At 44.9% G+C, this 26343-nt stretch overlaps 1 protein-coding gene across 1 annotated transcript in view; it reads left to right on the top strand.

Moving 5' to 3' along the window:
- Positions 1–19238, top strand: part of si:dkeyp-14d3.1 (transmembrane protein 132C) — a 361378-nt gene extending 342140 nt beyond the window's left edge. Inside the window, exons 5-6 of the mRNA XM_037536000.1 lie at positions 18815–18958; positions 19224–19238. Coding sequence (XP_037391897.1) covers positions 18815–18958; positions 19224–19238 — 159 coding nt within the window. The remainder of the gene's footprint in view (positions 1–18814; positions 18959–19223) is intronic.
- The last annotated feature ends 7105 nt before the right edge of the window (positions 19239–26343 follow it).

Here is a 26343-nt window from a genome sequence, read left to right as displayed (position 1 = left end):
CTGTAAACATTTTTGCATGCATTTTTTGCATTCCCAACAAATTTCATTCTAGTGTTGGTCGTGGGTTTCATTCTGATCTAGAATACAGCATTTTAGAACAGCAAGGTGAGTGAACATTCTAGAACAGTGTGAGCAGTTCAAGAACACAGTCAGTGGATGCGCACATTATAGAACACAGTGGATGGAGGACATTCTAGAATAGTGCAAGTGGACGTGAAAATTCTAGAACAGTATTTGGTTGGTGTTAGTTGGAGACTGTTTGGGTTTGTTGGTGTTTGTTGGAGAATGTTTGGGTTTGTTGGTGTTGGAGACTGTTTGGGTTTGTTGGAGAATGTTTGGGTTTGTTGGTGTTGGAGACTGTTTGGGTTTGTTGGAGAATGTCTGGGTTTGTTGGTGTTTGTTGGAGAATGTTTGGGTTTGTTGGTGTTTGTTGGAGAATGTCTGGGTTTGTTGGTGTTTGTTGGAGAATGTTTGGGTTTGTTGGTGTTTGTTGGAGAATGTTTGAGTTTGTTGGTGTTTGTTGGAGACTGTTTGGGTTTGTTGGAGACTGTTTGGGTTTGTTGGAGAATGCTTGGGTTTGTTGGTCTTTGTTGGAGAATGTCTGGGTTTGTTGGTGTTTGTTGGAGAATGTTTGGGTTTGTTGGTGTTTGTTGGAGAATGTTTGGGTTTGTTGGTGTTTGTTGGAGAATGTTTGGGTTTGTTGGTGTTGGAGACTGTTTGGGTTTGTTGGAGAATGTTTGGGTTTGTTGGTGTTGGAGACTGTTTGGGTTTGTTGGAGAATGTCTGGGTTTGTTGGTGTTTGTTGGAGAATGTTTGGGTTTGTTGGTGTTTGTTGGAGAATGTCTGGGTTTGTTGGTGTTTGTTGGAGAATGTTTGGGTTTGTTGGTGTTTGTTGGAGAATGTTTGAGTTTGTTGGTGTTTGTTGGAGACTGTTTGGGTTTGTTGGAGACTGTTTGGGTTTGTTGGAGAATGCTTGGGTTTGTTGGTGTTTGTTGGAGAATGTCTGGGTTTGTTGGTGTTTGTTGGAGAATGCTTGGGTTTGTTGGTGTTGGAGAATGTTTGAGTTTGTTGTTGTTTGTTGGAGAACGTTTGGGTTTGTTGGTGTTTGTTGGAGAATGTTTGGGTTTGTTGGTGTTTGAGAATGTTTGACACTGGTGTTTGTTGGAGAACACCTGGGTTCTGTTGTGAAACCTGTTGTTTCTGTGTAAATAAAGATTATTTGTGGCAAGCCTTGAGAAAACAGCTGAAGGCTTTGCATGTTTGCACAAGAAAAATCAGCATTAAAAAGATTGTCTTTACCCTTTTGAAGCTGTGCTCTTTGTTATAGTTTGACCTCACTAACCAACAGTTTAAAAGGCTGAAACACAGTCACGAGCAGCGGCTCTTAAATGCCAACTGGAAGCTTTTGCTTGTATAACCATCAAAATGTGTCTGTATGAAGAGAAACGTGTGGCCTACTATAATCCTGCCCACATTTCTTCATGCGTTTGAGCAGTTGTCTGTGAACTATATGTGATTTGGCTTCCTTAACGTTTTTTTTTTTCCTTTCTTATGAGTTCTGGCAGGTTTCTCTATCTTTCAGAGAAGCTTCAGCTGGCTGTGTGTGTTAATCCAGACAGGCGGGTTGACGTCTTGCTGACTGGTGGAGATGGGGAGGGAAGTAGAGAAGAGTAGGTGGTGGGATGTCTTTACTGGCTTGTGCAAGTAGGACACTTCCATCAAAACTTGGTTTGCTCAGTTACTTTAATGGAAAAAAGATCATCATTTATAAATAGGTAAATACACACACACACACACACACACACACACACACACACACACACACACACACACACACACACACTTCTAAGCCGCTTCTCCCTCTGGGTCACGTGGGAAGCTGGAGCCTGTCCCAGCGATCATCAGGCAGAAGGCAGGCAGGATACGCCCTGGACAGGATGCTGGTCCACAGGGCAGACACACACATTCACACACACCTTGGGGCAGTTTAGCATGTCCAATCGGCCTGACTGCATGTCTTTGGACTGTGGGAGGAAACCAGAGAACCCGGAGGAACCCCATGCAAACACGGGGAGAACATGCAAACTCCACACAGAGAGGACCCTGGTTATAATAAATAAATCAATTTTGACTGAGATCTGGCTGTCATTACTCGGTGAATCATCTTTACCTGGCAAGCCTAAAATGAAGAATGAGACCCATTAAAACATCAATGATAAAATAGTTCTGGTTCTGTAGCTGTTGCCTTTTGGCCGTTGCTGAGCCGCTGTTGTTTGCTTTGTTTTCTTTAGGTACCGTTCGCCTTTATAGTGAAGAAGAGGCCTTGGGATAAATGTATCTCAGTGGCTCTCAAAGCTGTTGCCATCCACCATATTCTTCTCTGACTGATTTGTGGTGTTGTGTTAGTGTGTGTTGTGCTGGTCTGAGTGGATCAGGCACAGCAGTGCTGCTGGAGTTTTTAAACACCTCAGTGTCACTGCTGGACTGAGAACAGTCCACCAACCCAAAATATCCAGCCAACAGCGTCCTGTGGGCAGCGTCCTGTGGGCAGTGTCCTGTGACCACTGATGAAGGACTAGAGGATGACCAACACAAACTGTGCAGCAGCAGATGAGCTGTCGTCTCTGACTTTACATCTACAAGGTGGACTGAGTGACTGAGTGGACTGAGTGACTGAGTGAGTGGACACAGTGTTTAAAATCTCCAGCAGCACTGCTGTGTCTGATCCACTCATATCAGCACAACACACACTAACACACCACCACCACATCAGTGTTACTGCAGTGCTGAGAATGATCCACCACCAAATAGTACCTGCTCCGTGAGGGTCCATGGGGGTCCTGACCACTGAAGAACAGGGTAACAGTGGGAGACAAAAAAGAGAGACAAAAAATAACATCAACGCTGTTTTACTCAAATATCTGGTGGTCCGTTTTCAGAGAGGGCAAAATTTTTATGTAGTAACAGATGAGCTACAGTCTGTACCTGCAAACCTACAAAGTGCATATATATATATATATATGGTAGATGTTTCTGATAAAATGGCCAATCAGTATGAGCATTTTTACAGTGTTTCTGTTATTTTGTCCACCCCCTATATATTGGAGCATTACTTTCGGTCTATTCATCATAACGCTGTCACATAATGCTAAAACAGCTGCTCTGCTGAAATAATACAGTACTGTACCATCGACTGTACTGGTCTCCAATATTCAATATTCTCTGTTTTAAAATATTTAAAATGAATTGGAAAAATGACCACAGCACATGACCATGAATTAATAATGTTCTTTTTTGTTGAGCGGTCCAGTCTACAACCCTGCAGCCACTGACCCTCAAATTTCATTAGAGAAGCTAATCATATCTGAGCATTAATATTGAACACAACAGATAACAGCCTGTTTGAACGGGAGTCAGGAGAATAGACGCAGCGTAGGCCTCCACTGCTTTTACTGAGTTAGCACAGGGGTGCAGGCTGGACAGCACAAAGAAACAGCTTATTCTTCATTCATGGCTATGAGCACCGGGGAGCACTGACCATTTTCACAGCAGAGTGAGTCTCTTTGTGATTGTCTGGAATTACACATAGTCATGTGCAGAAGTCCAAGGCAAGACCTGTAAAACTTTATCTGGCCAGTAAATACACTTTATGACATTATAACAAACACCAATACAAGTACTAGGGGTTAAAACAGTAATGTTGTAATGTTGTAAAATATAATAATAATAATAATAAATCAAATTTGTCTTATTTGCTTATTATTAGTTACCCATTTCTATCACTGACATTGAGTGAGAGCAACAGCGTCTGCATGTTCCAACCAGTGAGTGTATCATATCTCATATACACCCACTGGCCATTTGATTAAGTCCACCTCCTTTTATTTACACTCACTGTCCATTTTCTCAGCTCCACTGACCATATAGGAGCACTTTGTAGTTCTACTGTTACAGAATGTAGTCCATCTGTTTCAGTGGTCAGGACCCCTAAGGACCCCCACAGAGTGTGTGTCTGAGTGGATCAGACACAGCAGTGCTGCTGGAGTTTTTAAACACCTCTGTGTCACTGCTGGACGGAGAATAGTCCACCAACCAAAAGTATCCAGCCAGCAGCGTCCTGTGGGCGGCGTCCTGTGACCACTGATGAAGGAGTAGAGGACGACCAACACAAACTGTGCAGCAGCAGATGAGCTGTCGTCTCTGACTTTTCATCTACAAGGTGGACCAACAAGGTAGGAGTGTTTAATAGAGTGGACAGTGAGTGGACACAGTGTTTAAAAACTCCAGCAGCACTGCTGTGTCTGATCCACTCATACCAGCACAGCTGTATTTGAGCAAAAGAGCTACAATCATGGATTCCATCAGAGTTACAAACAGCGCGCTGCAGCTGGGCTTCAGCCTGCAATACTGAGGATGGACTGACGAGGTCAAACTAGGAAAATTAGTTAACAGCATTAGAAAATCAGTGATGTTAATCACGTATAGCATTATAAGTGACACCATTAATAAATATAGTAAGAAGTACAGTTGTTTTCAGTGCAGTTATGAATAAATAGGCTAAAAGGCTACAGTTAGAAGAGCACAGGTTTGGTTCCTCTCGGCATGTCTGTCTGACATCTCTTCATGGATGGCAGCTCACCACCTGAAGCTCAATCCTAGCAAGACTGAGCTGTTATTCATCCCTGCAACTACAGGTCATCATCATCCATCCATCCATCCATTTTCTAAGCTGCTTCTCCGTCAGGGTTGTGGGGGGGTGCTACAGCCTATCCCAGCAGTCTTTGGGCGGGAGGCAGGATACACCCTGGACAGGTCGCCAGTCCATCGCAGGGCAGACAGACAGACACAGACAGTCACTCACACCCAGGGGCAATTTAGCACACCCAATTGGCCTGACTGCATGTCTTTGGACTGTGGGAGGAAACCGGAGAACCCAGAGGAAACCCACGCAGACACGGGGAGAACATGCTAACTCCACACAGAGGAGGTCGCCCGGCGGGGAATCAAACCCAGGCCCACCTTGCTGTGAGGTGACAGCGCCCAGGTCATCATCATGATCTTGCCATCTTAATCGAGAACTCTCTGATTGCTCTTATCTAGAGACAAGAAGTCTTGGTGTGATTCTGGATGGCCAGTTATCGTTCTCGACTCACATCGCAAACATAACTTGGCTGGCAGATTTCTCCTGTACGGACTCCCGGTCTCTGGTCATCTCAAGGCTTGACTACTGCAACTCGCACTGGTCTGGTCTTCCCCTGCAAATTATCCAGAATTCAGCAGCACGGCTCGTCTTCAGTCTCCCCAGGTTCAGCCACGTCGCCCCACTGCTGCGCTCCCTTCACTGGCTTCCTGTAGCTGCATCAGATTAAGACCCTAATGCTTGCCAACAAAGCCAACACAGACCAGCCCCTCCCTGCTTGATGGCAATGGTGAAATCTCGAACTGAACCAGGAGCCCTTCAAGGCATGCCATCCTGTGACCACTGATGAAGGACTAGAGGATGACCAACACAAACTGTGCAGCAGCAGATGAGCTGTCGTCTCTGACTTTACATCTACAAGGTGGACCGACAAGGTAGGAGTGTCTAATAGAGTGGACAGTGAGTGGACACAGTGTTTAAAAACTCCAGCAATCTTTGAACGAGAGAGCTACAATTATGGATTCCATCAGTGCGCTGCAGCTGGGCTTCATCCTGCAATACTGAGGTTGGACTAAAGAGGTCAAACTAGGAAAAAACAACAATACTTTGCGTGGCTCGTCCAGAGGTAAACAATCATGATGGCCAGCGAGCACCAGTTGCTCCCGGAGCTTTCAGTTTTCTCTTCGCCAGCATCACAGGAGCGAATATGAATTTGACTGCTGGGCTCATCACCCAGAATGTGTTTGAGGTTGGTGTCCTCTGATTGTTTTAGACTTTTCTGACGCTGCAGCCTCTGTTTCCTCCGGCTGCCCTCAGCCCTTTCATTCAAAAGCTCTTTGAACACGGAGCGGGTGCAATAAGTGTCTTCTATTTTTTGATACAGAAACATCAGCTTAAATATTCTTGAGTCTCAGAAGCGAGAAATTATGACGAATGTTGAGGTGGATTGACGTAAAAGTCGCCTGAATTCTGATCTGGCTGTTCAGACTTGCCACACGGATACGAATCAGATTCCAGTACCACATATGAAAGCGTCTCAAATCGGAAGCGAAAATGTCCGATTCAGTGTGTTTATCTGTTCACACTGACACACAGACACACATCTGTGTCACACATGAAGAAAAAGATCCGATTTGGACCACTTTTACCTGCTGTGTGAACCAAGTCTATGATACATAGACATAGATCCTTCGACTGAACTGGTTTCAACTTTCTAAAACATAAAATAATCCTCCTCTACAGTGAAATAAAGCTCTGCTGATCCTTCAACACAGTTTAACAGTAAATGGTCTTAAACGCTGGAGTTCATGTAGAACTGCTGATTCACCCTTTAACCCTGAAGATCAGCGCAGACTGCTGGTCGCCATAGCAACAGAGAAAATCTCACCTAGCTAGTAGCGAATGTCAATAATCTGGAGACGAATGGACTTATTTGCATGTAGAATCTCTCCAGATGGTTTCCTAAAACATTTCATCTGCAACATGAAACTGATAAAACACCAAAAAGTTGCGAGTCTGAAGCCTCTCAGTTTCTCAATCGACCAGCTTCTCGTTCAAGTTCTCCCGTTCCACCTTAAATGGTGCAGCGGTTACATTCTGGCACCTCAGGCACCATTTAAGGTGGAATGGGAAAATCCAAACAAGAAGCCGGTGAATGAGAAGCGACGTCAGCCTCATAAAGAGTGGAACACTGAGAGACGTTTTACAAGAAACTTCTACTTTTGCCTAAAAGTTTCCTGCCAGAGATGTGAGAAAAGCAGCTATAGCTGAGCTAAAGCTTAAATCAGAGCAGTCTGTGTTTTCATTTCTATTATACTTTTAGCCTGTACTAGTGTATTGCCACATACCGAGACACATTCACAGCCATTACTTCAGGGAAACGGACTGAAAATGTTGTTGCTCCCAAGATGGTTAGATTTGTGTTGGGTCTTGACACAATGACTCTTCTTAACATTTGGGCTGCAACCCCTGGGCTATACAAATGAACTCGCCTTGCCAGAGAACGTTCAGCATGTTGGCGCACACATAATCACTCTGTCCTCTTCGATTCTCCTCAGATGTGAGAAAGGGAGGAGTTTGGGGACGTGTTTGACTGCTAATGGCTGTGCTTGACATTGAAAAATTAAGATCATTATATTGGATTCATGTTCGGTTTGGGGTGCATGACGCTGATTATTTCCCACCTTTACAATATACAATAGAATTTATTTGACAGGATCATGAAAGGGGGGAAGGGAAAAAATCCATAAAGCCTCAGGCCCGCAGCAGGATGGGGTGAATTAGGGATGGGTGGGCGTGTGAAAAATGAACCGAAGAGCGTTTGTTTTTCTTTTTTGGATTATAAATCCTTCTTACTCTCTGATGGAAGGAGGGCAAGTCCGATTTACACACACACACATACACACACACACACACACACACACACACACACACACACAGTCTACAACTCTCTCTTTAGGTGATACAGCATTGTGCAAAAGTTTGTGCACCCCTAGGCAAGTGAAATGCCTTGTTGCTTAAGTGAAAATATATTTCAGTTCATACGATTAAAGTCGAATGAATTTGATTCTAACATATTAGTTCACAGCTAGATTGTAGATGTAAAGTCAGAGACGACGGCTCATCTGCTGCTCTGTTGGCCATCCTCTAGTCCTTCATCAGTGGTCACAGGAGGCTCTTGGCTGGATACTTTTGGACTATTCTTAGTCCAGCAGTGACACTGAGGTGTTTGAAAACTCCTGTCTGATCCACTCGCACCAGCGCAACACACACTAACACACCACCACCACCACGTCAGTGTTACTGCAGTGCTGAGAATGATCCACCACCCAAATAGTACCTGCTCTGTGAGGGTCCATGGAGGTCCTGACCACTGAAGAACAGGGTAACAGAGTATCAGAGAAACAGATGGACTACAGTCTGTAACTGTAGAACTGCAGAGTGCAGCTATACAGTAAGTGGAGCTGATAAGATGGACAGTGAGTGTAGAAATGAGGAGGTGGACTTGGGTTGCTGCATATGATATAAAGAAAAAATGACTATGTTACATATAATTTTATTTTTGTTTATAAAAATCATAACTTATTATGAACACAACGTCTAAAATACCTTTTTGTACACAACTTGTAATTTAAATCCATGTTGTGCACCTTATTACTGTATATGTATATATTATTGCATCATACATTAAACCGGAAAAAGTGCAAAAGAAAAGGTTTAGGCACATGCCACATTTATTTTTTCATATATTAAACATATTTAACATATTACATTTAACAAATATGTAGAAAATGCGCATTAAAATGTTCAGGAAATGCACATTTGTTTCATTTATAATACACATTCACTTATTTGCAACTAGAAAGTGAACAGAATATATGAATGGTGTGCAAACTTCTGCGATGGGCTGTACCTTAACACCCCCCCCCCCCCACCACCCCACCCCACCCCACCCCACCCCACTTTCCCATTACTCCCAGTGTATTCCGTCAGTCAGGTCATGTTTGTGCCTGAAGTTGGATTCTTTAGTCTTGCTCTCCAGCGACGAAGCTAAAGCAGCTGATAAGTATTGGAAGCTTATTAGTGCTTGTTAGGTCCATTAGCCTCGTAGCTCCGGTGCAGAGCTGAAGACAACAAACATGTCGTGGCTGATGGGCTCCATTTGGAGAAAGAGGGGTTTTTTGCTGAACAGTCACTTTTGTGTCCACAGCTTTGTAGTAATTGAAACTTGCACCTAATAGCTCACTAGACAAAGTTCACCAACTCTGGTTCTGCAATGTTAAAACAGATGGTTCTTCAAGGGTTCTTTAGTTAAGAACATGGTTTTATATAGAACAAAGAACACTCAAAGAACTATGTGCATGCTGAAGGGCGGCACGGTGGCGTGGTGGGTCACGCTGTCGCCTCACAGCAAGAAGGGCCTGGGTTTGATTCGCTGGCCGGGCGACCAGGGCACTTTCTTTGTGGAGTCTGCATGTTCTCCCCGTGCCTGTGTGGCTTTCCTCTCACTGTCCAAAGACATGCAGTTAGGCCAACTGGACGTGCTAAATTGCCCCTTGGTGTGAGTGACTGTCTGTGTCTGTCTGTCTGCCCTGCGATGGACTGGCGACCTGTCCAGGGTGTATCCTGTCTTCTGGGATAGGCTCCAGCACCCTCGTGACCCAGAAGGCCCACGACTGCCCCCTGTCCAGCATTTTATATCCAGTTTAGTATTAAACTCTGCAGGAAAGTGACCACTGGCCTGGTCAGTCCTTATACTCATATATAACTCACATCTCACCACCAGCAGTTCAAACTTCTAAGTATATCAGAACGGTAGCGCTGGCCCTGGGGCTCGCCCTGTATCCAGGCCAGAGTATAACTCATTAAATCCCGCTAGGGATGAGTGGTGTGTTCAGTGAGTCTGGCCACCCGGTGCCCTCAGTAATCACTGTGTCTGCGGCTGACCGCTGGCTCCATCGTTAGCCGCTCTGATGTCCGGCTGGGGCTTATTACGAACGCACTGGAGCTTCACTGGACTAATGTCTGATGTGCTAGTGCTCCAGTTTAGCCTGCTGAGAGACTCTTAACCCCCCTCCACACACATATATGCACACACACGTATATATATATATATATATATATATATATATATATACATTTGCAGTGGTCAGGACCCCATGGACCCTCACAGAGCAGGTACTATTTGGGTGGTGGGTCATTCTCAGCAGTATTAGTGTGTGTTGCGCTGGTCTGAGTGGATCAGGCACAGCAGTGCTGCTGGAGTTTTTAAACACTGTGTCCACTCACTGTCCACTCTATTAGACACTCCTACCTTGTCGGTCCACCTTGTAGATGTAAAGTCAGAGACAACAGCTCATCTGCTGCTGCACAGTTTGTGTCGGTCATCCTCTAGTCCTTCATCAGTGGTCAGAGGACGCTGACCACAGGACGCTGCTGGCTGGATATTTTTGGTTGGTGGACTATTCTCAGTCCAGCAGCGACACTGAGGTGTTTAAAAACTCCGGCAGCACTGCTGTTGTCTGATCCACTCAGACCAGCACAACACACACTAACACACCACCACCACGTCAGTGTTTACTGCAGTGCTGAGCTTCAACAAAGAAATGTTTGAAAAGCAGAAACTATACTAAACAGAAAATAGAGATTAAAGTGTTCGGCCATCAAGGATTAAGAACATTAGTACTTTGTTGCAAAGCCATTGTTGGCGCTTACAGCTCTGAGACGTCTACATTATAGAGGACTTTTAGCAGCATTGTCATCTGGACGAAACATCTCAAATTCCTCAAGGCTATGGCGGTCCATTATTATTATTAGGATTCAAGTCAGGAGTTTGGCAAGGCTATAAAAAGCACCTTCACCTTCGTTTTTAGAAACCAGTTATTTTGGCTGTATGGAGTTGTTTTCTTGTTGAAACATCCCTGAATTTCCCCCCAGATTCAGTTTCTTGGCTGACACCATTACATTCTACTCCAGTATATCCCGATACATTGCTTCAGTTATGTGTCCTTGATGCTCCCACCACCATGCTTCACTGTGGGCGCTCTTGGGTTCTTTTTCCAAACATGAGAAGCTGATCTATTGCCAGAGAGTTCTGTGTTTCTTTGGCCTGATCAGAGTACATTGTTCCACATGAGTTCTAATATGGCTAAATGCTGGTGTGCATGTTTTAGATGCCCTCTGTGCTTCTTATTTAGCAGAGGAGTTTTGGGTGGGCTGGAGAAACTGAGATAAATGTGGTTGTAATGGGGCTTAAATTAAGGGCATTCCGATACGCATTGTCATAGCAGGCACACAGGCAGACAGGAAAAGATGTAGATCCATAATCAGAGCTAACAAAGAGACTAACAGGTCAAAACCAGGGAAAACCAAACACAAGAAACCGGCTCAGAAGTCAAATGACAAACACAGAGACTTTGCAAATACATTGAATACACAGGGGTATCTGTCGCCGTCTTGATGTCCTTGGAGTGACCTGCAGGTGTGTGGGAGAGGAGGGGTGTGGGCAGAGCCAGGGAAGGTCCAAATCAGTGCCCCCTGAGTGGGGTGGACGTGACAGTGGTGCTTAGTGATTTCTGTGTAACCTCGTTTTTGCAGCTTGGCAGCGGCTTCTCTTTTACCTTCCATGTCATTAGTCAGAGAGAAATCTCGCGTGGGGCAACTTCCATGAACTTTCCTCTGGCATATTATTAGATTAATTGTACTGACAGGGAGGTTTATCCCTTTAAAATCCCAGCCCTGCTACATACTGAGGCTTATTACTCAGTAAGTACAGGGGCTTCAGTGCAAATTGGTGGAGCTATTCTTCGGTTATAGATGTGTGTAATAAAACATGGCCATTTAAGAGGTTACGTTCGTTGGCTCTGTAGCTTTTTCCATTCAAGTGCTGTTTAATCAAGTCCTCCCTGAGAGTTTTTGGAAGCTCCTACACTTTCACCATGTTTGTTTTAGTGGTGTGAAAGCTTATAAATACATACAGTACATTTCTGCTTATAGTGATAAGCACAAAGACTAGTGGTGGACAGTAACTGAGTAACTGAGTAAATGTAATTAGTTTCTGGACTTTAGTATTTTTGGTGTATCTGTACTGAAGTTTCTCCATTCTGGACTTTTTCCTTTCACTCCACTACATTTCAGAGTCTAATATCCGACTTTTTCCTCCTACATTTTGAGAAATCTGTCGTTCCTTTTGGTTTCTGTGTGTATAAAAACGTAACATGTCAAAACGAAAGAAGCGCAAAGCCAGAGCACCAATCAGGGCCCAGCGGTCACTTTGTTTAGAGCTGGTTTTGACCTGTTGGTCATACCGACCCAGTGCAGCACGCGGTTCAACGTCAGCGCAGCAGCGTAAAACTTTGGGAGAGTCTGTTCAACATAAATGATGAACTAACCTAACTTTGTGTAAATAGAGCACAATATAGAAATATGTCCACATATGCAGTCGAGACTGACGCGGCTTTTTTCTGAATTTCTACAAACACCATTTCATTTTATAGTAAATTAGTTTGGGCTGGTTTATGTTTATGAACAGACGCCTACAGATCAACATAGTAAAGGAGCTCATCTGTGATCCTGAGTTTAAAGCCAGTTTTTATTCAACTTAAACTTGGAACTAAGTTGTAAATAAATCTGAAACTGAAACTTTGCTTGTGTGTAAAAAGTGATTTCAGAGCCACTCGGTTCTCCCTGATGGAAACTGTTTACCTTCAGTGTTTTGTGCTTCTGATCATTTTAATAGACGTCAGCGTCACTAATTAATGACGTTCTATTAAAAGACTGGTTTACCAAGAGAGATGCTGGAGGACTTTCACCTGAAATGAGTTCATGAAGCCAGTCTGGTTATAAAAATGATAACAGGACATCAGAGCCAGAATTACTCTTTTAGTACTTATTACAAAGCCATAACTGAATATGTGCTTCTCCTCACTGTGTGTATTAATATGCTCCCATATGTATTTTATACACTCATATGATTTACTAACAACACTAATAACTCTAGATTTGTGAGGGTTAAGCTGTTGTGATGATATAAGTGGGAGAAGTGCAATGCTAGAAGTCTAAAAGCAAACAGACGAGTGTTTTTATGTGCGCAAGAGTGTATGCATATGCAAATTTGTGCTTGCGTACGCGGTGATCCCGCAGTCGCGGCTTACGCAAATGCATTTACTCATTCCAGCTTTTTCCACTGATGCAGCCTCGCTCTTCAATGGCCTTAAAAACTTCTCCTCCTGCACTCGCTCACTGCCTCTCTCTCTCTCTCTCTCTCTCTCTCTCTCTCTCTCTCTCTCTCTCTTTCTCTCTCTTTCTCGCCTTCTGAATGATTTAAAGGACACATGCACACAAAAACCCTCTAAAACATTTATAGCCTCATTTTCAGCCTGGCTTATTAAAGCTAGCATAGTTAGCGTCCCTGCTAGCCTGAAACACAGACAGTAGACAGCAAAAGACAAACTCACAGGCTCATGTAAGGTACGTAAATAGTCTATACAGACAGCAGCGGGCCTCTAGCCAGCCTTGACATGATCCCTGCTTTAGAAGAGAGGCATTCCGTCACAAAAGCTTCGCTAAGACAACCTCGAAGAAACAGATCGGCTTAAAAGAAGAAAAAAGAAAAAGAGGACGTCAAAACCTCTCTCCATTATCTCGTGTTTTTCTTCCGCTTTTCTGCTCTGAAATCTATTGAATGTGGGCTGGAGCAGAAGAAGAGCGGAGCGCGGATGGCGGAAAATGAAAAATCACATGAGAAAAAGGACTTGCCAAGATGAGCCTGTCATTAGCCATTCAATAGAGATTAGCTTGTCATCTCCTCCGGCTCAAAGGGGAAGAATGAGATGAGAAAAATGGAAGGAGGGAAGAAAGAAGCGGCTCGTGGTGGATGGTCTGATTGTGCTCTGCCTGCGCGGTGCTGATGGACGTATATAGGGTCAGCTGTTTAGCATAATTGAAAGCGAACTGCTAATGAGGTAAATCGACTGTTTCCCTCTGACAGGACAGTGAGGGTTTGAGGTTCTGTATTGGTCTCAATTATCTGTATGTGTGTGGTTCAGTGCCTCGGTGGCTCAAAGGTTAAGGACTCGAGCTGTTTCTATTCTAATGAACTCGTTTTGGCCCCCGAAGCTGCCGACTGCTACAGCGCTCCACTGAGAACACTGCTCACTTCAGATTTCACTCGCTCACTGCCTCCATCTGTTTGTACTGCTCTATAGGAGGGAATACAGAGGCTCTATCTTTAGGCTGGCTTTTCACCCTAGTTGCAGGTTGGGAGTTACGTGAAACACAGTTTCTGTATATGTCTGTATGTAATATTTACACACTGGCCACTCTGTTAGGGATCACTTTCCATCTTAGGGCCCCTACCCTTTGTTTTCGGCCATCATCTTGCCTTTTGGAACCGAGTTACAGGGGCTAGTGGTTAAAATCTTCCCCTGTGAAAAATAAAAAAGAGCATCACTTCATTAACAGCTACCAGCGCTGCTCTGTAGGCAACCCTGTCTGTCTGCAGGGACAGCAGAGGAGGGGAAAGTTCAGCTCCTCACTGCTGGGCTTTGGGTACATTTAGGGCATCATATGCCTTCAAAGAGAGGGGCAATTACTTATTATCACCCACCGCTAATTCTTCAGTGATATGAAGCTGAAGGGAGATATTCGCCAGATTCTTGTTCCAATTTTTCCATTCCACCTTAAATGTTGCAATGGTAAATGCCGCACCATTTAAGGTGGAATTGGAAATTTAGCTAGCTAGCTATTGAGACATCGTCGAGGCATCAGATAAAACAGTTTTTATGGTTGTTATGAAGAAAAATATCATAATACACTGAAACAACATTAAACTAAGATAATACAATGGTTGTCGTAATTTTTTAATAGAGATATTTACAAATCTTGGATTTGTTTGGTCACTTGCACCGCTTCATCTAACCTAACCTCACCTCACCCTAACACTTCACCACCTACCCCTTTATCGCAACAAAAATCGGGACACCCTCGCCCTATACATGAACATGCAAAACAGAGGGGTAAGTGTTAGGGACAAGGGGTGAAATGGAATCGGGCCTTTGTAGTTCTGTACATTGTAGTCTCACTGTATCTCTATATAATTTTTTAGCCCACCCTGCCGTCCCCTTTACCCTATTCACCAATGGTCAAGTGCCCCACAGGACCACCACTAAAGCACATATTATTTGGGGGATGGATCAAACGAAGGTTTGGAGAAATTAAGCATTAGTATTTGAAGAAAGCAACACCTTGCCTACTGTTAATCGTGAGGGTGGATCTATTATGCTTTGGGGTTCTATGGCAACCAGTGGCACAGGAAACATTACCCAGAGAGATGGAAGAACAGATTCTACTAAATGTCAGTAAATTATTCAAGCAAATATGACACAAGACAATCATCCCAAACATCCAAGCTAAGCAATAAGAAATGCAAGCTGAGGCTGTTTAAATCACAGTCCTCTGGATTGAACATCTTTGAAAACCTGAGCGATCTTTTACAAGAATATTGCAGAACTAGAAACATTCTGCGATAAAGGGTCGGTGAAAATGACTAAAACAAACCAGCCATTAGGGGTGTACTTTGTGTACTTCTGGTGCCGGTCCCAAGCCCGGATAAATGGTGAGGGTTGCGTCAGGAAGGGCATCTGGCGTAAAACTTGTGCCAAAACTATCGTGCAGATCACAAATATGATTGCCATACCGGATCGGTCAAGGCCTGGGTTAACAACGACCACATCCGGTGCTGTTGACCAGCAGGGTGCTGTAGGGTGTTGGACTACTGTAGGTCGAAGACCATCAGAGAGGAGAGGAGGAAGGCGGGTTAGAAGGCAGTGAGAGAAGCAAAGGCAGGAGTGTGGAGGTTAGAGTAGGGACTCTGCACATAGGGACAATGACTGGTAAAGGCAGAGAGCTTGCAGACATGATGGAGAGAAGGAAGGTAGATATTCTGTGTGTTCAGGAGACCAGATGGAAAGGAAGCAAGGCCAGGAACATTGGAGGTGGATTCAAACTGTTCTATCATGGTGTAGAGAGGAAGAGAAATGGAGTAGGGATAATCCTAAAGGAACAGCTTGGGAAAAGTGTTCTGGATGTACAGAGAGTGTCAGACAGGATCATGAGCCTGAAGTTGGAGGTTGATGGTGTAATTTTGAATGTGGTCAGTTCATATGCACCACAGGTTGGTTGTCAGTTAGAAGAGAAAGAGGAATTTCGGAGTAAGATGGATGAAGTGGTAGATGGTGTCCCTAGAGAGGAGAGATTGGTGATTGGTGCAGACTTCAATGGACATGTTGGTGAAGGGAACAGAGGGGATGAAGAGGTGCTGGGTATGTATGGTGTGAAAGACAGAAATGCGGAAGGTCAGATGGTTGTAGATTTTGCAGAGAGAATGGAAATGGCTGTGGTGAACACGTATTTTCAGAAGAGGGAAGAACACAGGGTGACATACAAGAGTGGAGGGAGGTGCACACAGGTGGACTATATCCTTACCAGGAGATGCCACCTAAAGGAGATTGGAGATTGTAAAGTGGTACCAGGGGAAAGTGTAGCAAGGCAGCATAGGGTGGTTGTCTGTAGATTGAGATTAGAAACAAAGAAGAGGAAGAGAGTGAAGACAGAGCCAAAGATTAGATGGTGGAAGCTGAAGGAGGAGGATGGTTGCAGGCAATTCAGGGAAAAATTGCAACAGGCCCTTGGGGGCAGTGAGGAGCTACCTGAGGACTGGGAAAATACAGCTAAGGTGGTGAGAGAAACTGACAAAAATGTGTTGGGTGTTTCGTCTGGTCAGAGGAAAGAAGACAAGGAAAGTTGGTGGTGGAATGAGGAAGTCCAGGAGAGTATTCAGAAGAAGAAGGCAGCTAAGAAAAAGTGGGATAACCAGAGAGATGAAGGAAGTAGGCAGGAGGGCTGTGAGGCTAGTCGCATAGCGAAAAGAATGGTGGCAAAGGCAAAGGCTCAGGCCTATGATGAGCTGTATGAGAGGCTGGACGGTAAAGAAGGAGTAAAGGACTTGTATCGTTTGGCTAAACAGAGAGATAGAGCTGGAAAGGATGTACAGCAGGTTAGGCTGATAAAAGATAGAGAGGGAAATGTACTAGTGAGTGAACAGAGAGTGTTGAGTAGATGGAAGGAGAACTTTGAAGAACTAATGAATGAGGAAAACGAGAGAGAGAGGAGGACAATGGGGGGAGAGATAGTGGATCAGGAAGTGCAGAGAATTGGTAAGGTGGAAGTGAGGGCAGCTTTAAAAAGGATGAAGAATGGAAAGGCAGTTGGTCCAGATGACATACCTGTGGAGGTATGGAGATATTTAGGAGAGAAGGCAGTGGACTTTTTAACCAGGTTGTTTAACAAAATCCTGGAGAGTGAGAGGATGCCTGATGAGTGGAGAAGCAGTGTACCGGTCCCCATTTTTAAGAACAAGGGTGATGTGCAGAGCTGCAGTAACTACAGAGGTATAAAGTTGATGAGCCACACCATGAAGGTATGGGAAAGAGTTGTTGAAGCAAGGCTAAGGCGAGAGGTTCAGATCAGTGAGCAGCAGTTTGGTTTCATGCCCAGAAAGAGCACCACAGATGCAATTTTTGCTGGTAGAGAAGTACAGAGAAGGTCAGAAGGAGCTACATTGTGTCTTTGTGGATCTAGAGAAGGCATATGATAGGGTGCCAAGAGAGGAACTGTGGTACTGTATGAGGAAGTCAGGTGTAGCTGAAAAGTATGTTAGGGTGGTGCAGGACATGTATGAGGATAGTGAGACAGTGGTGAGGTGTGCAGTTGGAGTGACAAATGGTTTCAAGGTGAAGGTGGGGTTACATCAGGGATCAGCTTTGAGCCCCTTCTTGTTTGCAATGGTGATGGAAAGGTTGACAGATGAGGTCAGGCAGGAGGTCCATGATGTTTGCAGATGACATTGTAATCTGTGGAGAGAGTAGAGAGCAGGTGGAAGAGAATCTCGAGAGGTGGAGGTTTGCACTGGAGAGGAGAGGAATGAAGGTCAGTAGAGATAAGACGGAATACATGTGTGTGAATGAGAGGGAGGCAGGTGGAAAGGTGAATATGCAAGGAGTAGAGGTCGTAAAGGTGGATGACTTCAAATATCTTGGGTCCATCCATCCAGAGCAATGGACAGTGTAGAAAAGAGGTGAAGAAGAGGGTGCAGGCAGGATGAAGTGGGTGGAGACGGGTGTCAGGGCTGATGTGTGACAGAAGGATAGCAGCAAGAGTGAAAGGGAAGGTCGACAAGACAGTAGTGCGTCCTGCTATGATGTACGGTTTGGAGACTGTGGCTCTGTCTAAAAGACAGGAGGCTGAGCTGGAGGTGGCGGAGATGAAGATGCTGAGATTTTCGTTGGGAGTGACGAGGATGGACAAGATTAGAAATGAGCAGATCAGAGGGACAGTGAAGGTGGAGCAGTTTGGAGAGAAAGCCAGAGAGGCCAGGTTGAGATGGTTTGGACATGTGTTGAGGAGGAATAGTGGATATATTGGGCAAAGAATGTTGGAGATGGAGCTGCCGGGTAGAAGGAGAAGAGGTAGACCTCAGAGAAGGTTTATGGGTGTAGTGAAGGTGGACATGGAGATGGTTGGTGTGAAAGTAGAGGAGGCAGTAGATAGGGCAAGATGGAGGCAGATGATCCACTGTGGCGACCCCTAAAGGGAGTAGCCGAAAGAAGAAGAAGAAGAAGAAGAAAATGACTAAAACAGATTCTATATTGGGATGGGGGAGTAGCTAAGTGGTGCGCTCATTTTTGTAGCTAACTTCAATTGTTTGTAGCTAATAGCTGTAGCCGCTATGTTTTTATGAAATGTAGCTAGTAGCTGTGGTGCCTACAAATTTTTGCGTAGCTATAGCGAAAATATTTGCTACAGTTTCGCTACAAAGTAGATAAAAAGTAGTGCACTTCTTTTAAAAAAGTAGCTAAGAAGTGGCCACTGCTTTTTCTGGAAAAGTATCTAAATTGTAGCAGCTACAAATTTTGGGAAAGTAGCTACAAAGTAGGTAACTACCAATATTTCTGTAGCTACTCCAACCCTCTATATTGGTGCAGTCTTCTCTGTGTTCGTTATACCTCTCTGGGTTACATTGTGTGGTCAGATTTTTCAGGAGGTGAAAATTTCAAAGCTTCTCTCCGAATTTAGTTGTTTCGTTTAACAAGGCTCGTCTTTTGTTTTCTCTCTCAGGACACAGAGATTTTGAACACAGCCGTGCTGAACGGCAGAACCGTGGCTGTGCCAGTCAAAGTGGTCACGGTGGCTGCGGACAGTACGATTACAGACATATCGGACATAGTGGAGTGCCGGTCAACAGACGAGGACGTGGTCAAGGTCAGTGAATTAAACACTGTTACTCTTTACAGCAATCGCACATGTAATATATACAGACTAATACATAGATTACAAACTTATATTTACATTTTCTCTTGTGCGCACTTTAACGCACAGTGACTGTTTATTTGCTGAATAAACAAAGAAAACCATGCTTTATTTTTTTTCCCATTATGTTGAACTTAAATAAATAGAACTGTGCACCACAATTTACATAAAAATGGCATATTTCTTGTAGACAATGTGTGAATTTATTTTCATTTAGAGAATCAACAAATAATGTATTTTAACTAGGGGCTTAACAAACTTTTATTTATATTTATATTTTTATGCAGCACCATGCTAAAGGCCCCCGGCTATGTGCTTTTTATAATATATTTAACGTAATTTGTCAAAAATGTGCAGCATGTCCACAATTTGAAACCTTTTTCTTTATGAAAATTAAGTCTTAATCCTTGTTTTATTCTTTTATACAAAAGAGTGTGTTGCTTACGCCCGTTAAATGTTCAGAAACAGGTCTCTATTGCATTGATACACTATTTACACTCCCACATGTGTATTATGTTGAAAAATGTTTGGTTTTGTGGGTTTTTTTTTTTGTCTTTTGTGTATTAGACCTGTCATTGTTGTGGTATTTCAACTCAGCAAGTATTGCAGTAATATTCTTATGTCATTGTTAAGTTTCAGTTGTAAACATCCATCCATCCATCCATCCATTATCTTCCGCTTGTCCGGGGTTCGGGTCGCGGGGTCAGCATTCTAAGCAATGAAGCCCAGACCTCCCTTTCCCCAGCCACTTCAACCAGCTCTCCAAGGGGGATTCCGAGGCGCTCCCAGGCCAGCTGGGCGATATAGTCGCGCCAGCGTGTCCTGGGTCTTCCCCGGGGTCTCCTCCCAGGTGGACTCGCCTGTGACACCTCCCGAGGGAGGCGTCCAGGAGGCATCCTAACCAGATGCCCGAACCACCTCAGCTGGCTCCTCTCGACGTGAAGATGCAGCGGCTCTACTCCGAGTCCCTCCCGGATGACTGAACTTCTCACCCTATCTCTAAGGGAGAGTCCAGACACCCTGCGGAGGAAACTCATTTCGGCCGCTTGTATTCGCGATCTTATTCTTTCGGTCATTACCCAAAGCTCATGACCATAGGTGAGGGTGGGAACGTAGATCGACCGGTAAATCGAGAGCCTTGCCTTATGGCTCAGCTCTTTCTTTACCACAACAGACCGGTAAAGAGCCCGCATCACTGCTGACCCAGCACCAATCCGCCTGTCAATCTCCCGCTCCCTTGTACCATCACTCGTGAACAAGACCCCGAGATACTTGAACTCCTCCACTTGAGGCAAGAGCCTATCCCCGACCCAGAGAGGGCTCTCCACCCTTTTCCGCCTGAGAACCATGGTCTCGGATTTAGAGGTACTGATTCTCATCCCAGCCGCTTCACACTCGGCTGCAAACCGATCCAGCGAAAGTTCACGGCCTGATGTCCCCAATAGGACCACATCATCTGCAAACAGCAGTGATGTGACCCTGAGGTCACCAAACCGGACACCCTCCATCCCTTGACTGCGCCTAGAAATTCTATCCATAAAAATTATGAATAGAATCGGTGACAAAGGGCAGCCCTGACGGAGTCCAACTCTCACTGGGAACGAGTCTGACTTACTGCCGGCTATGCGAACCAAACTCCAGCTTTGTTTGTACAGGGCCTGAATGGCTCGTAGCAAAGAGCCATGTACCCCGTACTCCCGAAGCACCTCCCACAGAATACCCCGGGGAACACAGTCGAATGCCTTCTCCAGATCCACAAAGCACATGTGGACTGGTTGGGCAAACTCCCATAAACCCTCCAGAATCCTGGAGAGGGTGAAGAGTTGGTCCAGTGTTCCACGACCAGGGCGGAACCCGCACTGTTCCTCCTGGATCCGAGGTTCGACTATAAGCCGGACTCTCTTCTCCAGTACCCCTGCATAGACCTTGCCAGGGAGGCTGAGGAGTGTGATTCCCCTGTAGTTGGAACACACCCTCCGGTCCCCTTTTTTAAAAAGAGGCACCACCACCCCAGTCTGCCAATCCAGTGGCACCGCCCCCGATGTCCACGCAATGTTGAAAAGGCGTGTCAGCCAAGACAGCCCCACAACATCCAGAGCCTTGAGGAACTCAGGGCGGATCTCATCCACCCCTGGAGCCTTGCCACCTTAGCGACTTCGGCCTCAGTAATGGACAAGCCTATTCCCATGTCCCCAGACTCAGCCTCCTCACTGGAGAACGTGTTGGTGGGATTGAGAAGGTCCTCAAAATATTCCTTCCACCGCCCAATGACGTCTTCAGTCGAAGTCAGCAGCACACCATCTCCACTATATACAGTGCTAGTGGCACACTGCTTTCCCCTTCTGAGTCGCCTGACGGTTTGCCAGAATCTTTTCGGAGCCGACTTAAAGTCAGTTTCCAAGGCCTCACCAAACTCCTCCCATACACGGGTTTTTGCCTTGGCAACAACTGAAGCCGCAGATCGCTTGGCCTGTCGATACCTGCCAGCTGCCTCTGGTGTCCCACAGGCCAACCATGCCCGGTAGGACTCCTTCTTCAGCTTGACGGCATCTCTCACCTGGGGTGTCCACCACCGGGTTCGAGGATTACCGCCCCGACAGGCACCAACTACCTTACGGCCACAGCTACAGTCAGCCGCTTCAGCAATGGAGGAACGGAACATGGCCCATTCTGAGTCAATGTCCCCCACCTCCCCCGATATCTGGTCAAAGTTCTGACGGAGGTGTGAGTTGAAGATCAATCTGACAGGTTCTTCTGCTAGACGTTCCCAGCAAACCCTCACTATGCGTTTGGGCTTGCCTGGTCTGACCGGCATCTTCCCCCACCACCTGATCCAACTCACCACCAGGTGGTGATCAGTTGACAGCTGAGCTCCTCTCTTTACCCGAGTGTCCAAAACACATGGCCGCAGGTCCGATGACACGACTACAAAGTCAATCATTGAACTGCGGCCTAGGGTGTCCTGGTGCCATGTGCACTTATGGACATCCTTGTGTTCAAACATGGTGTTCGTGATGGACAAACTGTGGTTTGCGCAGAAGTCCAAAAACTGAACACCACTCGGGTTCAGATCAGAGAGGCCATTCCTCCCAATCACACCCCTCCAGGTCTCACTGTCATTGCCCACGTGAGCGTTGAAGTCCCCCAGTAGGACAATAGAGTCTCCAGGAGGAGCACTTTCAAGCACCCTTCCCAAGGACTCTAAGAAGGCTGGGTACTCTGAACTGCTGTTCGGTGCATAAGCACAGACAACAGTCAGGATCCGTTCCCCAACCCGAAGGCGTAGGGAAGCTACCCTCTCGTCCACCGGAGAAAACCCCAAAATACAGGCACCGAGTCGAGGGGCTATGAGAAAGCCCATACCTGCCCGCCGCCTCTCACCATGGGCAACTCCAGAAAAGAATAAAGTCCAGCCCCTCTCAAGGAGATTGGACCCAGAGCCCAAGCTGTGTGTTGAGGTGAGCCCGACTATATCTAGCCGGTATCTCTCAACCTCGCGCACCAACTCAGGCTCCTTCCCCGCCAGTGAGGTAACGTTCCAAGTTCCAAAAGCCAGTTTCAGCAACCGAGGATCAGAACACCAAGGCCCACGCCTTCGGACACTGCCCGATCCACAACGCACCGAACCCCTACTACTGCCCCTCCCATTGGTGGTGGGTCGATGGGAGGGGGGACTCATGTAACTCCTTCGGGCTGGGCCCGGCCGGGCACCATGAGTAAATGCCCGGCCACCAGATGCTCGCTGGCGAGCCCCTCCCCCAGGCCTGGCTCCAGGGTGGGGCCCCGGTAACCCTGTTCCGGGCAGGGTACACAAGTCCTGTTTTTGTGTCTTCATAGGGGTTATTATGGATCACACTTGTCTGACCTGTCACCTAGGACCAGTTTGCCATGGGAGACCCTACCAGGAGCTTTTGCTCCAGACAACATAGCTCCTAAGAACATTCAAGCATGCAAACCCCTCCACCACGATAAGGTGGTGATCCAAGGAGAGGCAGTGGTAAACAAAAGAGTTAAAGTCTTTGTCCAATCAGGATTGTTTTCTCTGTGGTATCTAAATAGATGCAGCTAAGTGAGTTCTCTCATTGGTTAGGACATCATGAGCTGGACTGAAGGCCTTACATGTTAAATGATCTACCAATATAATTAGCAACTGACAATGGAATCAACCAGCCATGCTTTGATTCATGGTGAGAGAAAAAAACTCACTGTGATCCTTCTGGATGCTGCAGATACTGTCCGTCACTGTCTATGAATGACTATGAAAAGTCGTGGTCTAACCAGGTTTTAGTTAGTTTTCCCAGTAAAACACACACAAACACATTTTCTAAGCTGCTTATCCTTCTGGGTCGTGGGGAGGAGCTGAAGCCTATCCCACTGGGTGAAAGGCAGGAAACACCCCGCGCAGGTGGAATGACAGGCTTTGAATTAAATCTGGATTGTCTTTACAAATGTCTGTGTTTAATCTAGAACAGACCAAATTGGCCATGTGCACCAGCAACCATCATCAGGGGAATTGCGCATTCAATTCCTGTTGATGCTACAGCCGTCCAGGGGAGCACAGGTGGCCTCACTCTCTGGGTGGGTAGGATCACTCGGCCTGATGGTAGTCAGGGCAGGCGTCTGTCTAGCTGACGTAACAGAGCGTTTTCCTCCAAGCATGTTCGGCTGTCCAACGACTTTGCCTTAGCAGTAGTTCAAAAAGTAGCCTGTGCTGCCTTGGCCCTCCTAGCACTGGTGGTATTGGTGTGATTGGGGGAATCCTAACTAGTGAGAGGTATTGGATCTAATTAGGGGAGCAAATTGGAAAAAATCCCCCAAAAAGGTGGGATGTTTTAAATATTTCATATATATTTCTGCTGTCTGAACAAAACATTGCATCTCCATTATCACCAAAATTCATGATGAACTGACCACCAGAAATGCTCCGAAAGTACTTAAAATTTAGTTCCATTCAAAATGTTTTTCCCTTCTTAGTTAATATTTTGGAGATGCAAGGTTTTGTTCCAACAGCAGCGATATATATGTATCTATAAACCTATCTACAGCCCCATTTCCAAAAAAGTTGGGATGCTGTGCAAAATGTAAGTTAAAAACTAAATGCAATGATGTGCAAATAATTGAAACCCTATATTTCATTGAAAATGCTTCAAAGAAAACATATCAAACTGTTTTTTGTTTTTTTTAATTTGATGCCAACAACATGTTCTAAAAAGGTTGGGACGAGGGCAACAAAGGCTGGTAAAGTTGTGTTATGCAAAAAAAAAAAAAACACCTGGTGGTTGATCAGCAACAGGTCAATAACATGACTGGGTGTAAAAGAGCATCTCAGGATCTTTCAGAAGTAAAGACGAGGAGGGGTTCACCACTCTGTGAAAGAATGCACCATCAAATAGTGCAACAATTCAAGAAGAATGTTTCTCAACATAAAATAGTAAAGAACTTTTGTTTTAATCGTCTACAGTACAAAATAACATTAAAAGATTCAGAGAATCTGGAGAAATCTCTGTCAGTGAGGGACGAGGCCAAAAACCAGTATCTTCTGGGTGTGATCTTTGGGCCCTCAGACGGCACTGAATTAAAAATAGTCATGATTCTGTAGTGCAAATCATGGAAATCAAGGGCTCAGAAACACTTCTGGAAACCACTGTCTGTGAACACAGTTCATTGCTGCATCCACAAATATATAAACAGGATCCAGAAACGCTGCCACCTTCTCTGGGCCCAAGCTCATTTATAATAGCCTGAGGTGAAGTGGAAAAGTGTCCTGTGGTCCGACGAATTGACATTTAAAATTCTTTTTGGAAATCATGGACACTGTGTCCTCCGGGCTAAAGACCACTCAGCTTGTTATCAGGATACAGTCCACAAGCCAGTATTCATGATATAGGGCTGCATTAGTGGACATGGCATGGGTGAGTGGCCCAAACGCAAAGTGTTGTTAAAAGAAGGGGTGATGATGTCACAACTTTTTTGTAATGTGTTGGTGGCATTAAATTTGAAATGTGCATATAATTTTCAAAAAATCAAATTTCTCAGTTTCAACATTTCATTTGTTGTCTTTGTAGTATTATATATATTATATATATATATATATATATATATTATATATATATATATATTACCACTGATATAGTTTATATACAAAACTTTTCACTTTATTTAGGTAAACAATGTAGGTAATGGATCCATCAGAAAAATGCATTCATGTCCAGATCCCAAGGAGACAAACTATTCAAGAAGTTGAATGATCTTAATTTTATAAAGCCAGTCATAAAATGCCTGAAGAAGTAGGTTCTCATTGTTTCAAACTAATGGAAATTCACAAACCCGCTGACAGACGCTTCATCAAGATCAGGTTGGTCTGAACATGAAAGCTACTCTTGTAGAACAGCAGGACTAATGTTTATGCTCAGCTTCCACACATCTTGTTTAATCAATGACGTCAGAAGTTTCTCCATCCAGAGCACCAATTCTCAGCCTTCCATGCCGTGAATGCTCACCGTGTGCGAGTATTCAGGATGATGAAAGCTGACAGATTTGCTCTTTCTTCTCTTTTCTCCTCTGAGCTTGCAGAAAACGCAGCATCTGACCTCCATCACAGTTCAATCTCATGGAATATAATTAAGCTTGATTACAGGCTTCAGAGGCTCAGAACATTGTGGCTAAATTATGCAAGTAAAAGTTGTGTTTCGAGCCTATTATTAAGAATTCAGTACCTTTTAAAATTAAAATCTTTTGTCACTTTTTTCTTTCATACCAAAAGAAGTAAAAGGAAGTCACTATTTTGCTGCTTCCTGGGAGAGAATGTGAGAGAAATATGCTGAACTCATTGATGACAAGACAGATATCAATTATGATTCTCTGTATAATACACAGCTGTTATTTATGCAGATTAGCATGCACTGCAGAGATGAAGACGTCGAGCAGAATTGGGTTGAGAAAAGGTTTTTTTTCTTCTTCCTTTTTTTAGATATTCTTGTGTTTCACTCATAGTCAAATGCTGTACACTGCAAAAATGGTATCCTGTCAATTAAAATTATCTTAAATATAGTCTTCTTCTTTCGGCTGCTCCCTTTAGGGGTAGCCACAGCGGATCATCTGCCTCCATCTTGCCCTATCCATTGCCTCCTCTACTTTCACACCAACCATCTCCATGTCCACCTTCACTACATCCATAAACCTTCTCTGAGGTCTACCTCTTCTCCTTCTGCCCGGCAGCTCCATCTCCAACATTCTTTGTCCAATATATCCACTATTCCTCCTCAACACATGTCCAAACCATCTCAACCTGGCCTCTCTGGCTTTATCTCCAAACTGCTCCACCTTCACCGTCCCTC

This window comes from Pygocentrus nattereri, chromosome 29 (assembly GCF_015220715.1).
Source record: "Pygocentrus nattereri isolate fPygNat1 chromosome 29, fPygNat1.pri, whole genome shotgun sequence".
Taxonomy (NCBI): domain Eukaryota; kingdom Metazoa; phylum Chordata; class Actinopteri; order Characiformes; family Serrasalmidae; genus Pygocentrus; species Pygocentrus nattereri.
Note: the sequence above shows the minus strand (reverse complement) of the source record. Positions and strands in the feature narration are given on the sequence as shown.